The following is a 14,412-nucleotide window of genomic DNA, read 5'->3' as shown; positions in this document are numbered from 1 at the left end:
TAGTTAGAGCTTGACGCGAATCAAAACTAGGAAAGGGTATTGTTTCCTTACTGATCACGCCAAAACTATACATGCAGGTCTAGAGAGGCTGCTGAAAAAATTACGCCTAGCATCAGAAGATATTGCTTATGGTCACAAGCACAAACATGCGCATAGCGAAGATCATGATCACAGTGACCACGACCATGACTACGAAAATGACCATGAAAACCATGATCACGACTACGATCACGAGGATGGACACGACCACAATCATGAACACGACCATGGTCATGACCAGGGTCACAATCTTGACCACGACCATGACCGCAACCGCCACCATAATCATGATAACGACCATGAGCACGAACATGAGCATGAACATGATCATGATCACGCTGACGGTCACGAGCACGATGAACACCGTCACCATGGACGCGCCGATCATCACAAACATCAGGAGAAGCACCCCAGAAATACTACCACAGTGGAACAAACGTCAACGCCACCAGCGTCAATCACTCCCACGGATAGTCATACCCTTAGTACCACTGAGTACAGTGAGGCCAGCCACGAACAGCCCGAAACTAAACTTCACCACCACCTTCAAGATGGCCATAATGACCACGAACATGACGATGGAGCGAGCACTCGTAGTCGGCGTGCCACAGTGCTGTCATCTCGAAGCCAACACGCAGTGCATCCTGGTTCAAACGTCGTGGGGCGGCGACGACGCGGTGTTCCCCCGGTTCCGGACCATGACATGCACAATCACAACAGCTCTGCTTCCAAAGTAAGCGCGCCTGTACTTCAACCACTGAGCACAACTCATGCGCAGCTGGCCAGAAATGTTTAGGATATGCTGAACAATGTTTGGCTAATCAGCTTGGCAATTTATCCGAACTTTTATCAAATAATTGATCGGTTAAACTTTTTATGACTGTACCACGACTGCTTCATATGCATTTGATTGGTGGCTGTGCGCGTAAATAAGCGCGGTGTTGTAGCAATCTACCCACGAACGAGAACAATAAGTAGGAAGGTCCAGAATTCACGTGAAACACGGTAACCAGCTAAGAGCGGTATAAAGTAACTGGGCACCTATTCACGAAATTTCTTTTTCTTAAGAGTTAAGCATGATTAAACGGCATTCGGACGCTAAGCAATCAGGATAGCGAATGCCGTGATGGCGAGGAAACTGCCGCAGTGATTGCCAATCGCAGACTGCACTTTAGAAAGAGAAGCTTTGCAAGTAAAGTCATGAATATTTCTGGGAAATTTGCGCCCGTATTCAAACAATGTTCCTTCACTTCTTCCTACACTTGGCACTCTACCTCGACCTAAGCAATTGAATGATAGCACCGCTTTTTGAGTGGTGTAGTTATTGCGCTTCAATAACTGTACACAACATTTCCTGAGCAAAAATTTTGGTGCCGAATGCTCTGCGCATTTACTCAAATGCGATGGAGAGAACACGTTGTTTTAAGCAACTCTTCCTTATAGGAATCACTAAGGTTCGCCATGAACGCAGAGTGTATTATTGCTCAGTCAAGTTATGGCGCTGCCTAACATTTGGAGTGCTCGAGAAAGCTTGAGGTCGAGAGTTTGGAAATTCAGGCACTGCATGTATCCAGTGTTATGCGCCCCCTCTCTCTCCTCTCAAAAGATCGCTTACATATTGTTAAACTGCAGCTAGATCATATACATAAAAGCTCAATGTTTGTGGTCACTGGTCAATGTTTGTGGTTTGTGGCCGGTCACTATTACATTTATTACTTGTTTTCTTTGTAACTAAATAGTTTTTCTGGACACTGGGGAAAGAATGACTGAAAGCTTAGAAGGCTTTCGAATACAATGAAAAAAACTTGAGGAGGAGTGAGAGTTTCTTTTAGTTTTTAGTGGCTAGGTTGCAAAGGCGTAAAAGATTTATTTATCAAATGAAAATGCCAATATTTTGAATTTATATGTCGCTGTAGTATTGTATTAAGCATTGTGGCGACTGGGAAACACTCGTAATTATAATATGGCTGCTGCACTAGGGGCACGAGATGAAAGTTGCTCTTTTCTCTCGCAGTGTTGGACCCCACGAGAACTGATTCGACAATTTGGGTTCTCTGAAAATGGCACCATTAGCCGACACGAGTTTTTCCACCTGTGTCCCGCGCTAATCCAGCAGGCTGTCAGTGATGTCTGCCTCCAAACTACGCTCGATGAGCACAAACCTACTACAGCTGAATGTAAGTGACCTTGCAATCTTTTTAATGACCCGTTTGCGTAGATCCATCAAGTTTAATTTCTTCCACAGAGCAAATGTGACTACCATAAACCAAGCCAGTATTCTGACCTGTTTGTCAGCACATCGCCTTTTAATGCAGCAGTTGTGTTGGGCAGCATATTCGAATATTCATGAGGGAACAAAACCACAAGAAATGAGGAAATTCAAAGCACGTGGTTGTGAATTTTCTCCAGTACTTTCTAAGATTGATAACTGGTACTACAAGACGCGGAGTAAAATATGTTTTATGTTACAAAGCGATTTTCTGCGTGGGTTGCATTAGTGCGTAGAAGACTTAATGGGCACCATAGTGTTGTCAGGCACAGAGCTCTGCCACTAGATTGCTTCATTTAGGAGCGAACAAAGAACAGCTGAACCCTTAGACGAATCATAAAAGGATAAAGCTACAAGAGGTCGCCGATGTCAACATCCGTGCTCTGAGGAGCCACGATTTATACTCTAGCACTTCTGGGAAGAGCCGATGATGTGGGTGCCTAGGTCCACTGGACTATCACAGTGTTAGATTTAGTAGCGACACTTACAGAGGTATAACTAACATTCGCAAGCAACATCTTTGGAAAGAAAGACACTTGGGGGATCCACGCTACATCATATCTAACCTGGACAACTCATACTAATAAAATAGCCGGCAAAAGTAACAAAACATTGGGCTACATTAGCCGAACGCTTAAGCCCGCTTCGCCGGACACGAAGCTAGCAACGTACAAAATGTTAATAAGTCTGATATTTGAAAACGCATGTGATGAAAACGCATGGGATCCAAGCATTAAGACACTTATCACGAAAATGTAACAGGTTCAACGGCGTGCGATGCGTTTTATTTACTCTGTTACCGTGGAATCCCTCGTATCTTCACTTTATAAGAAACCAAACCTACTGTCTTTGTACTCACAAGGAAGAAAAAAAGTTTTTTTTCTCTTTCACTTTATATAGGCAAGAATGTGTGTACATAGCAGTATATAGGGGCAAGCATAGAAGCCGTTACATAAACGAGACATGAAGAAGAACAGTTCTCGTAAGGCTGATGTCGCTATTCCTTTTTTAAAAGACCAGAATAGGACTGGAACACGCTTCCAGCAAATGTTGTGATTATAGAAAATCACGAGCATTTTCATTTTGCTTTTGATTGTTACTAGCAACTAAAATTTTCGACTAGTGCATTATCATGTTGCACTCTATTTCATTTGCATGAAGTGCCAGTATATTGTTATTCATGAATTGTGTTTTACCAGTGCTTACGGCGTTATAGCTCATTTCGGTAACACCAAAAGTGTGTTGTCACATTTTGTGTTGTCTAATAACACTCCTATGTAGTCCTAATAAGAGCGATAATTAAAACAAATAAATAAATAAATAAATAAATAAATAAATAAATGAATGAGTCCAAGTTTCAAATCCGGACTCGGAAAGGGCGGACGAAATGTGTTTGCGTTTAAGCAGATTTTCCCGTGATCAACGACATGTGCGTCACATTTTGAAACGAGTGCCCCAAAAAGGCTATCATTGCTTTTATTTGTAAACTATTCCAAGATGGTACTTTATCGTTGTCGAGAGTAAGCTTGCAGACGTAAAATGCTTAGAAGGAATGGAGGGGGCGTCGCTTAAGTTATTGACGGTTTAAGTTTGCCAAGCATTACTCCAGGAATTGGTCTCGCGGTGCTTCCGTAAGCCTTAATACGCTTCCTCCTAACTTTATTGATCGTAAGCTCTTTGGAATGCCTAATTGTCCACTGTGAAGCATCGTAAACAAGATCTGCTATGATCTCCACATTACTGTTATTAAAAAGAGGCGCGTAAAGAGCCGCTCAGCACTGGTCACCAAGGTATTTAAATTTTTGTCCTTAGTAAATACGCGCAATAATAAGAATATCCGATGACGATATGGAATGGCGTCCCAAAATAATTGACACGTTTTCACAGTGTTGCATTCTCTCCAAAAGGTCTACTCCTTCTTGCGTATTAGGTCGATGGCGCTGCCGGCCAGACCGCTGTGCACTTTACAATGCAAGCGTGCTTTCGGCGCAGTGTACGGCTACGGGACGCTGTCGGTGTTCATTATCAGCCTGTGCTCACTGATGGGGGTGCTTCTTCTGCCATGCCTGGCTCGCCACGCCTACTATTACATCATGATGGGTTTCATTGGCCTCTCTTTCGGCACCATGACTGGAGACGCGTTCCTACATCTAATACCACAGGTTGGTGCGTGTCTTCTGTTCGGCGGGCAACGATAGCCAATGAATAGTAACGCAAGGCCATATTGGCATATGAAAAAAAAAAAGAAAACGAAAGGTTCACAGATGTAGGCCAATCTCAGGAACTGATACATGAAAGACAAGAGAGCTGTATAACTGAGTTCTCACACACTTCGCCGGAAATACAACTGGTATTTTTACTGGCTGGTCTTAGCGATGACTCAACACCGACGACGTGGTCACACTACCACTGTGGGGCTCCCACGCAGCTGTGTTGCTCGACCATGCCATCAGCGGTCACCGCCACAACCATGCAACTGCAACCTGCTAGCTGACCTCCGCCATGGATCCAGTAAAACGTGACGAGCGAAACAAGAACAGACTACTGGCTGGAAAAGTCGCCCGAAAAAGTCTGTTAGAGTCTAGTGTACGCATTATAACTTTATAATCATTGATAAGTACTTATGAAAGCGAAAATCTGGTCCTCGGGCACAGGTTTTGCTGCTGATTGTTCTTTGACTGGCATATACCGAGCACGCCGCCGCACACCGTCGCCGCACGAGAACGGTTGCGGAAATCTCCTTGGCAGATTCGCTGTGAAACGTCCAGTACTAGGGTTCCTGAATAGCAGCGCCACCACTGAGAAGCGACTCTATCGAGGCACCCTGACCAGCGGAAGGAACGCAAACTGGGATGCTAACACAGAAACTGCGACCGCGCACCACTCGCTAGCCAATTCCGTAACATGCTGTTCGCGAGACTTTGGGTAACTTTATGATAAGAAGCTTTTAACCCGGTATTTGAAGGTCTGTAGCTGAACGGGTCATAAGCATTTTTCCTTTTGTCACGAGGAAAAGAGTTGTGGACATATTGTTTATTCCTTGAGATATTTCCGATGAAATAGCGGTCATATCTCCAGCTTTATTCATGTCGGTCTTCTTTGTGGAGCCGGCTTCAACTACCTATTCCTCTTTGACATTTACGCAAATTTAAAGAAGACATGCTGGCACAATAACTCAGAAGTTCAGTGCATGAACGGAAAAAGCCATGAACGACGAGCGTTGCTGCGATATTGGCAAGAGCGCCTGGCAGCCTGGAGACAGAACGAGTCGTATAGATGAAGCATGGCGGCACTTCTTGATGACGCATGAAAAGCTGTGTCCATTTTGAACTCTCTATATAGTTTCATTTATAACTTGGTCCGGTGAATAACATGGCCCGGTGGATATACATACAGCCATGGCACAGACAACTGGTCACTGGCGACACAAAAAGTTTTCGCTTTTAGCTATACCCTTAGCCTATACCAGCAGCTATAATACTGATAAAACTTAAACATGTAGATTGAAGGCCGTCTCTTTTTTCAAGTTTATTTCAATTGAAGGATCAGAGCTAGTGTTGTATGACCCCAATGAAAAGTGATAGAAACGTTTATGAGTGAAATTTAAATGCACTTTCCCGGCTTAATACTAAACTATGTAACCAGATAGGAAAATTATTTACGACAGACTTCAAAGAATCCTTAGCTTACAGCCGAAATTGGTTACCAACGTTTAAACTTTTGAACACGATGTGTACTATATTTGACGGCGAAGACTAACATCACTTTTCATGGTTTGTTCAGGTACTTGGTCTGCACAGCCACGACGCGGACCATGGAGTGGGAGGTCACTCACACGCACATAGCCACGACCAAGACAGCCTGGTTCCAGAGTACCTGTGGAAGCAGCTAGGTCTCGTCGGGGCCTTATACGGCCTGTTCATCTTTGAGGCCTTGAGCACCATATTTTGTGGCGAACAGGTATGTCTAGCTCACTGGTACAACACGACTGACATCATGCTCACGCTAAAAAGTGCCTGCTTGTAGGCAAGTCCAGTGCATGCAATGAAATTTCAGCCAAATTGGCATGGAATGTTAAAAGCCAATCTGTGGCCCGTGGGCACGGCAAGAACTTATGGTAACAGCTTATAAACTATGTTTAATTGCTTCGATTCGTGATCTCCTGTTGTCTGAAATATCATCATATCAGCATGATCATTATCATCAACGTCAATAATTATTTTCCTTGGGCGCCTGTAGTGGTATAAATGAGGGAACAACAACATTAAAGATGAAATAATAGAGAAACATACAATTTTCCTACAAAGTCGAATAATTTAGGGTATAAGGACACAACGCTAGCGAGAAATACGCAGGAACAAGCAAACTATCGTAGGCCACAATTAACGTAATAAACAAATAGCTATCTGAAGACAGGTCCCGCATAGGCGTAATAAAGATGTTTTTTCTTTCTCTATATCTCGAGCAGCACGTTGGCGTGCGCTTAGTAAAGGGCTTACGGTCGAAAATAGCCAGATTTTATGCTGCAAATGGTTACTTTAACTCATAAGCACGTGGTTATACGTGATAAACGCTTGCAACATGCTGCGCGATTTTTTCGAATGATGCAGTAAAAGGGCTATCGGATTGGTTGATTTCGCTCATGGGCAAGAGGATTTCGCTAGAGATGCCCGTAGCAGTGCTTCTCACATCTGCCTAATGTGCATCTAAAAGGCAATGCGGACAAATAGTCCATGACGAACGTCATGTCATATTTAGCTGCATTTAGGTCCATATGAATGTCACATTTGTATCCCTGGTCTCTGGCACCCGGTAACCATTACCTTTTGAATGTTTGGCTATTTTGTCTAGAAAAAAAACCTCAGTGTATTTGATTGCAGTTGTCTACATGTCTTGTGCAGAGTGATGGTCATGGGCATAGTCACCTCCCCAAGAACATTCCTGAGGATCTTCACATGACAAAAGTGTCATCGAAGACGGAGTCCAGCGTAGAACTGGTAATCATACGTTCTGAATATTGTTTGTGTTAAACGAAGAGTACAGTGGCGTGACGCGCTATGACAGGGTGGTATTGCAAGTGTCAAGCAAGAAAAAAAAGAGCGAGGGAAAGTTTGTTGGCCCTTAAAATTGCTTCGGTGGAGAATTGAGTCATGCCACTTGCAGCTCCTTGTCAATGAGGCAAATCACAAAGTAAATTTAACAGCCTTATTAAGAACGTCTTCATGTCCTTACTACGTTTGACTGAACAATTTCCAACCTCCAGAAGAAGGCGAACACGACCCAGTCGTCCTTGCAACCAACTTGATCAAGCAGACATGGTCTAGGCTGTTTTCAGCACCTACAAGCGTTATCAATTGTTTGGTGATGGTTTGTAAAGCTGAATAATTTGTGTAAAATATTTTTCTGCAAGTCACGCCCTATTGCAAAAACCAGTGTATTCCAGTGCCTTCCAGTGTGAAACCAGCGTGTTTTTTGACGGTGGATCGCACTAGGTACGCTGGCGGTCGCTAGGAGTCACTGGGACACCAGTGAGAACGCTGGATAAGAGCTGGGTCACACTGGACGAGACACTTGTTTCACTTCCATGACGCGGGGGCGCACTAGTTTGTGCTGTACTCGCGCTAGTTCTCGCTGCAGTTCACTAGCTCGCACTGGAAACTGCGCTGCTTGCATGTGTGCCGCACTGGTTCCAGTACGCAAGGAGTATAGGCGCTACTGAATATTCAATGCTTTATACAATTTCATCGCTAGATACTAGTCTCATGTCCTAAATAATGCTACATTTTGGGGTCATAAAAGTCTATTTCTTGTCGCACTTGGAATAAAGGTGCGTCAGCTGCCCTGTTTACGCATGCATTTTTGACACTGAAGATCACTTTCGTTTTCTGCATTATCCCTTTTGACTGGGCGGATAGCTACATTCTTGAACGAAACCACGCAAACGCAGAAGCCGCCTTGTTCTTTAGTAGTTTGTATGTAACCGATGACAGCGAGTTGTCGCCGTTGTTGCAGTGTTGTGGAGTCAGCAAGTAATCCAGAAGTCGTTCAGACGTGTTTGAACGGAGCCCGAGTTCGAAGCCTACCGCTGATTGATATTATCGCACCGATAACAAAGCTGACGTGATTCGTGCGCTTACACTTTCGCTAGAGTACTGAAAAGGCATACATAAAGGCTCTGAAGCTCAAATACACACATATCAGCATTCGCCAGGTCCCGCGCTGAGATCGGTCCCTTCCTCCGAAGCGTGTGCCTAGCGTGTCCGCCTTGTCCGTCTACACGCTATCGGCCCGTCTGGGCTCAGAAATCAACAAGTCGAACAAGAATAAATTATTCTATATTTCAGCGTTCGCATCTATGTTCCTAAATAAACAATTTTTTCATGTCTACAGTCCTAGCACCAGAAGCGATGAGCGCCGATGTGACGCGTTATGAACATAGGTCTATGTGCTGTCGCCCAAGGCTGCCAGCTCTAGCCTATGCTTCTCTGGCGTATTTTGTGTGACTAGACAGACGTTCCCCTTGAAACGGATAATTGAACTAAGAAAACGTTGCATATCCCTTGCGCGCAGAACAAGAAACGAATATCAAAATTGGCAGTAACAGCCCATACAGCGTCCCGGGTCGATGCTTCATTTAGGACTTTTTTTCCAAGTTCAAATACATATCGCAAACGAAAATCGGTGTTGTGACACTTCCAAGCATACTATTGGATACGAAAAATTTTTATTTCTGATACAGGCGTAGGATTCGCTTCCAGGGCGATAGCGCAACTACGCGAAACATATCTCGGTGAAACTAAAACAGCGCTTGGACATGGAAAATTATCCGCACTTTACTATGTGCTAGTGTTGATTCAACTATGATGCAACTAGATCTCGCTAAAGCCTTCGACCGTGTTTCCGACGATGTTTCCTTCGCCATATTAGAGCATTCTAACGTAGGAAGCTTATTAACAGATGGTGTCAGGATGGCGCATGCTAACTGCTTAATTCGGGTCATTTTAAGCGGGGAACTGACTAACAACTTCCAAGTGTGGTCTTCTGTGAGGCAGTGATGTCCGCTGTCGCCCCTACTCTTCGTGGCCTACCTTGCTTGATCCTTTGTGCAAGGCCATCCATAATAATGAATGGATAACTGGCTTCAAGTTACAGTCAACACATGTGAAAATTTTGGCGTATGCCGATGACATAGGCATATTCTGTTCTAATAGATATGGTATTTGTGAGGCTTACTTGTATTCGTGAGGTATTTGTGAGATAGTATTTGTGAAGTATTAGTTGAAACCTGCAAATACATCGGGGTGCAAATAAACCGGTAGACGAGTTATGTGTTCTGACATGGTGAATGGGATGAAACGCCAGGCTACTTCTCTCGACTTCGGTGGTCTACCACTGCAACAACGTATCTAGGCGTACCTCTCGACTCGTATCGCTACCCGGAGCCGTACTGGAATGAAAAAGCGGCGAGAGCAAAGGAAAAGGCTAAAGTGTGGAAAGGGCGACAGCTGTCAATGTTCTCGCGCGCCACACAGACTGTAAATTATTTTTTACCTCGAAGATATGGTATGTCGTGAATGCGCTTTGTGCTTCGCGAATTGACATACGAAAAATTCACCGTGTCTTCGCCGTTTTCACATAGGAATCGACTTCGGAAAAAACCAGCCCCAAAAACTTGTTCTCTCCCGTAAAGAAAGGAGGCCTTGGGTTGGCACATTTATTTGTGCAACAAGTTGTGTCGCGCTTTATGTACCTTCGCGATCAGAATGACTTGTTACTTCGCACAGTAATGCAAGTACTTTCATGCCGTCACCTTCCAGAATTTGTTGTATGCTCGTATGAAGAAAGCATGGTTAAAGGTTGTCTACGAGAAATGGTGCCTGTGTACAGAATGTTGCATGTGCTTTTTTCAATGCAGTACCTCGACAATGTAGTTAGGAAAAACTGTATAAAGCCCTAATAGACACTATGCTCCCTGTACCGATTTACTATATCTCATACCGTGGAGGCCCAGGAGATGTCCTCAAAAGAGTAAAAAAAATGACAGTACAACCTTCAGTAAAAACCTTTTCTTTAAACTACGCAATAACACTTTATCAGTTAAAGCATGGATGCATAACAATGGTATTTTTGTCGCGTGTTCCATTAACTAATTATGCAGGAAACCTGAAACGGTAGAGCATGGGTGTTTCTAGATTGCTGGGATCCCATCATTTTCTGGGATGTTCTACAAAGGACGTTAAAGAAAGAGCTACGTTTAGATCCACATGGAATAACATTCTTACCTGTAGAAACAGACGCTTTTCCGTATGACGCCATAACGCTTCTGGGCCTCCATAGTTCCTCCTAGAACACAGTTCAACAATACCGATGCCAATTTTCTACCTACACGTGATCACTTCATTGAAAGTGTAATATGGTTCAGGGATGTCCATCGGGGACTCCCTGAACAGCCAACATAGATTAACATGCTAGATAAAGTGGTGGTATTGAAAAAAAATTTGATATCTCGTGCCAGAAAAATTCTTGCTGTCACGTTCTATCTTTTGTGTATTGCTTGTGTATAATGTCAAATCCGGCAATATAGAAGAATAAAGGTGTGGCCTAGTCTTAAAGTACCAGGCTTGGGATCTGTAGGTTAGACGATGGAGTCCTGGTGGAAACATCTTTATTTTTTGTTGCTCTAAAATGATCTCTGTTGCATTTTGTATAAGAAAACGCGGTGGCCAGGCACAGCGTATTTCACGCTCTAGAGCTGCTTTTCGCACCAGGACCCAGCGCCTCCCAGTATGCTGTGTCTGCCCAGCACTCAAGCATCCTGCGCGTGACACTGGGCCCATAATCCGGCATGGCACTGGACACCGGATACTGGGTTTTGCAATAGGGCGTTCTGTCTATTCTTAATTTGAAACGTATTATTGTATTTATTGCAATAAATACTCAGTATGGTATCAGTGCTTTATTCCTATATCAGAACAGTAATACTTTATACTTAGAGTTGCAGTTGAATTTTAAGAACAACACACTTTCGGATTTGATCTAGTCGTACCATTTGTCTTCGTCGTACGAAAATGTGCGATGCCCTCATTGTACTGCTGGGTTTGTGCTATGATAATGAGAAGAATCCGGTTGCCTCTCTTGAAGGAACCATCTTTTGCAGTCACAGTTTACATCATCAGCAAGCATCTGCAGAAGAATTCCGGAGTACTAGTATAAGTTCGAGCAATATCAGACAAGCAGCCCAAGTTTGCCGGTGCCCGCGCTTAAACTGGGCATTGAACTCCCTATGTTTGCTGGTTGAAGTGACTTAGAAAAAAATGTTTAGTTAATCTTCATGTCACCTCGTCTAGCTTGCTGTTGTATGTAAACGTTGGCCGTAAGGATTCCCTTTAACCAACACTCCGTATGGTATGGTGAGCCCGTAGCACGCCTCAAGTGCGTCCACTACACGCGTCGTTCAGCAGCACAGGACATAAGAAACACTGGAAAGAAAAACTGAAGTCTGAAGTCGCCGTTTTATGCCATGGGAAAGGCAGCGTTTAGTGCCCAACCTTCTCAAGCTGTGATGCACATCGGTGCCTCTCAACCGCCGCCACCATAATTCGGCGAAATTGCTTCTGCCCATAGCGTTCATGTGGATGGCTGCCGAATATTCATTGTCTCGCCAGTGTAGCCGTGTAAGCCCGTCTAAAGTTACGGAGGGTCATTTTGCTGAGGGCATGGAGGTATGACACGCTCTCGTTCCTGGGAGTGGTACAGTTCCTGAATGGTGGCGATATAGCAGCGTGCTCAGCGTAGCACTGCATGCGCCGATGGAGCAAATTCATCACCCGTGAGCGGTTACAGTGATACTCTGCAGGTTGCGAAGCTCGGGTTAGCGTTGGTTTTGCAGGCTCTGAGAAGCAGAAAGAAGAGGCAGGTGATAAGTATCCAGGCATCTGGTGCGGTGTAGCCTCTGTGTCCGTGTCAAACATTAATTCTTTTCATGATAGAAAACCAGTAAGCAGCCGAACACGTCTCGTTTCTACACTAACGTCTTCTTGCCTATTTTCTCCGTTTTACAGGCGCACTGCTCGAGCACACCATCGTTAGCACTTGAAGAGAATCCACAAGTTCCGGTGCTCAAGTCTCGAGCACTTTGTTGTGGTGAGCACTAGCACAGGATACCTCTTCTTGTGGTGTCTAAGGGGACTCTTAGCATGATATCGTTACCATTGTGTCGTATGTGCCTAATAACTACCCTTGCGCTTTCGCACTCATGCATTATGCAAATCTGAATCGAATGTGAGTGCTTTTAACGCAACTCATTGTTTTCATCCCTATATAATGATTCGGTCTGGTTCCATCCTTGTAAGCCATGCTGTAATGCTACTGTACTTGTTTGTGTAGCTATGTCTACGGCACCCTTCAATAACACGCTCATTAACCCCTCACTAAAGAAAAAAATAGAGGAAAGTGTACACTGTACAATATGAATGGGGGTCAGCATACATGTTTTGAGCATTGGGTCTTACCGGCACTGAAAGCGGAAGTTATATCTGTGGTAGCCTCGCTGCGTTGATCAATCGTGCAGCCATAATAAAGCCTCCTTTATTTATTATAGACGCCCATAGTCATAACGTGAAAAGTTATTTGTATGAAGCTTCTGCTATTTCGGTGATGACAAGAGGTAAGACGCGCAGGTATGTCGACGCTGGCAACCATGGTGATCATCGGCGGTGCCATCCACAACGTTGCTGATGGCTTGGCTATTGGCGCTGCTTTTTCTTCGGGCCTAAAGAGTGGTCTCTCCACATCCCTCGCCGTATTCTGCCATGAACTGCCACACGAGTTTGGTGAGAAAACACCTTGTTACTTAGTAAAAACTTTGTTCCTGAACACTTTGGAACTCTTCTGAATGTTCTTCTGTACAGTCTCACCAGGATACCTTCAAATGTGAGTTGCATCAGACAGTTATTCTGTGCAGCTTCCCTGTATTTCTGAGTCTACGCTAACGGAAACCTCGTGACCGCATTTTCGGACGTTATTTCGGCATTACTTGCTTCTTACAAGGCTACATGTCTTTGTTTGATGACCATTTTAGCACCCGCTGCGGTAGTCCCATGGTTATGGCGTTGCTCTGTTGAGTTTGAGGTTGCGGGTTCGATTGCGTCGACGGCCGCATTTCGAACGGAGCGAAATGCAAAAACGTAGGTTTGCGAGCCTGTTAATGAAACGAAGGTCGTCAAAATTATTCCGGAGTCATCCATTACAGCATACGCACCTTATAAGTTGTGGTTTTGGCACGTTACCCCACGGAATTTATTTGGCCCTTTCTGTTCATTATTTTTAACTACATATGTCCTGCGGCAAATCCCCCGAAGGAAAAAAAAACCAAACGAAACAAAACATTACATTTATTTTACAGGTCCCGGATGAAAGCGAAAGAGCGAATAACCGGGACATCAACTATGTCTTTAAAAAAACTAGTACATAATGAAAGGTATCATCCTCTTCATATGTACGTGTATGTACTTACGCTACCTCCACTGTACTTTTCGCAGGCGACTTCGTGGTGCTCATCTCGACCGGGCTGGGCTATCGCCGCGCACTGCTACTCAACTTCCTGTCCGCGATGGCGGCGTTCGCTGGTCTCTACGCAGGATTCTTGTTGGGTGAAGAGGTAGCTGCACGAGACTGGATCCTCACCGTCACCGCGGGCATCTTCCTCTACGTAGCACTCGTAGACATGGTGAGCGCATATATTGTGCTCGATGTGCGATGTCTTATGCATAAGACAAGTGGCGCGTTTTGATTTCTTGATGCAATGCAGTGTCAGCAGAAATAAGTTTCGGTTGACAGGCCTGACAACGCTTTTTGGAAGCGATTCTAAGAACACTTTGCTTGCAGTACGGGAACTAAAATTGAAGAGACAATATTTGCGTTCGCTATAGCTTGACATCTTTAAGATATACATACACTGCCATTTAACGTTATTTATCGTATCATCGTTTCACTAACAATAGTTGTTGTTGGCATCTAAAATACGAATTGATGGCTTTGGCGCTAGTTACCTTCCCTTGCTCTTTCTTCGATAACTACCCGCCGCGGTTGCTTAGTGGCTATGG

General features: G+C 44.3%; 1 protein-coding gene across 7 annotated transcripts in view; it reads left to right on the top strand.

Moving 5' to 3' along the window:
* LOC142582392 (zinc transporter ZIP12-like) overlaps nucleotides 1-14,412 on the top strand; it is an 81,948-nt gene that overhangs the window by 63,202 nt on the left and 4,334 nt on the right. For all 7 annotated transcript variants that reach the window (XM_075692055.1, XM_075692056.1, XM_075692061.1 and 4 more), the window contains 8 exons: nucleotides 78-772; nucleotides 2,054-2,216; nucleotides 4,301-4,470; nucleotides 6,092-6,268; nucleotides 7,210-7,305; nucleotides 12,370-12,451; nucleotides 12,988-13,140; nucleotides 13,849-14,036. In XM_075692055.1, coding sequence (XP_075548170.1) covers nucleotides 78-772; nucleotides 2,054-2,216; nucleotides 4,301-4,470; nucleotides 6,092-6,268; nucleotides 7,210-7,305; nucleotides 12,370-12,451; nucleotides 12,988-13,140; nucleotides 13,849-14,036 — 1,724 coding nt within the window. The remainder of the gene's footprint in view (nucleotides 1-77; nucleotides 773-2,053; nucleotides 2,217-4,300; nucleotides 4,471-6,091; nucleotides 6,269-7,209; nucleotides 7,306-12,369; nucleotides 12,452-12,987; nucleotides 13,141-13,848; nucleotides 14,037-14,412) is intronic.

The sequence above is a fragment of the Dermacentor variabilis genome, chromosome 5, assembly GCF_050947875.1.
Source record: "Dermacentor variabilis isolate Ectoservices chromosome 5, ASM5094787v1, whole genome shotgun sequence".
In the NCBI taxonomy this organism is placed as follows: domain Eukaryota; kingdom Metazoa; phylum Arthropoda; class Arachnida; order Ixodida; family Ixodidae; genus Dermacentor; species Dermacentor variabilis.
The sequence above is the reverse complement of the archived record's forward strand: the minus strand, read 5'-3'. Positions and strand labels throughout refer to the sequence as shown.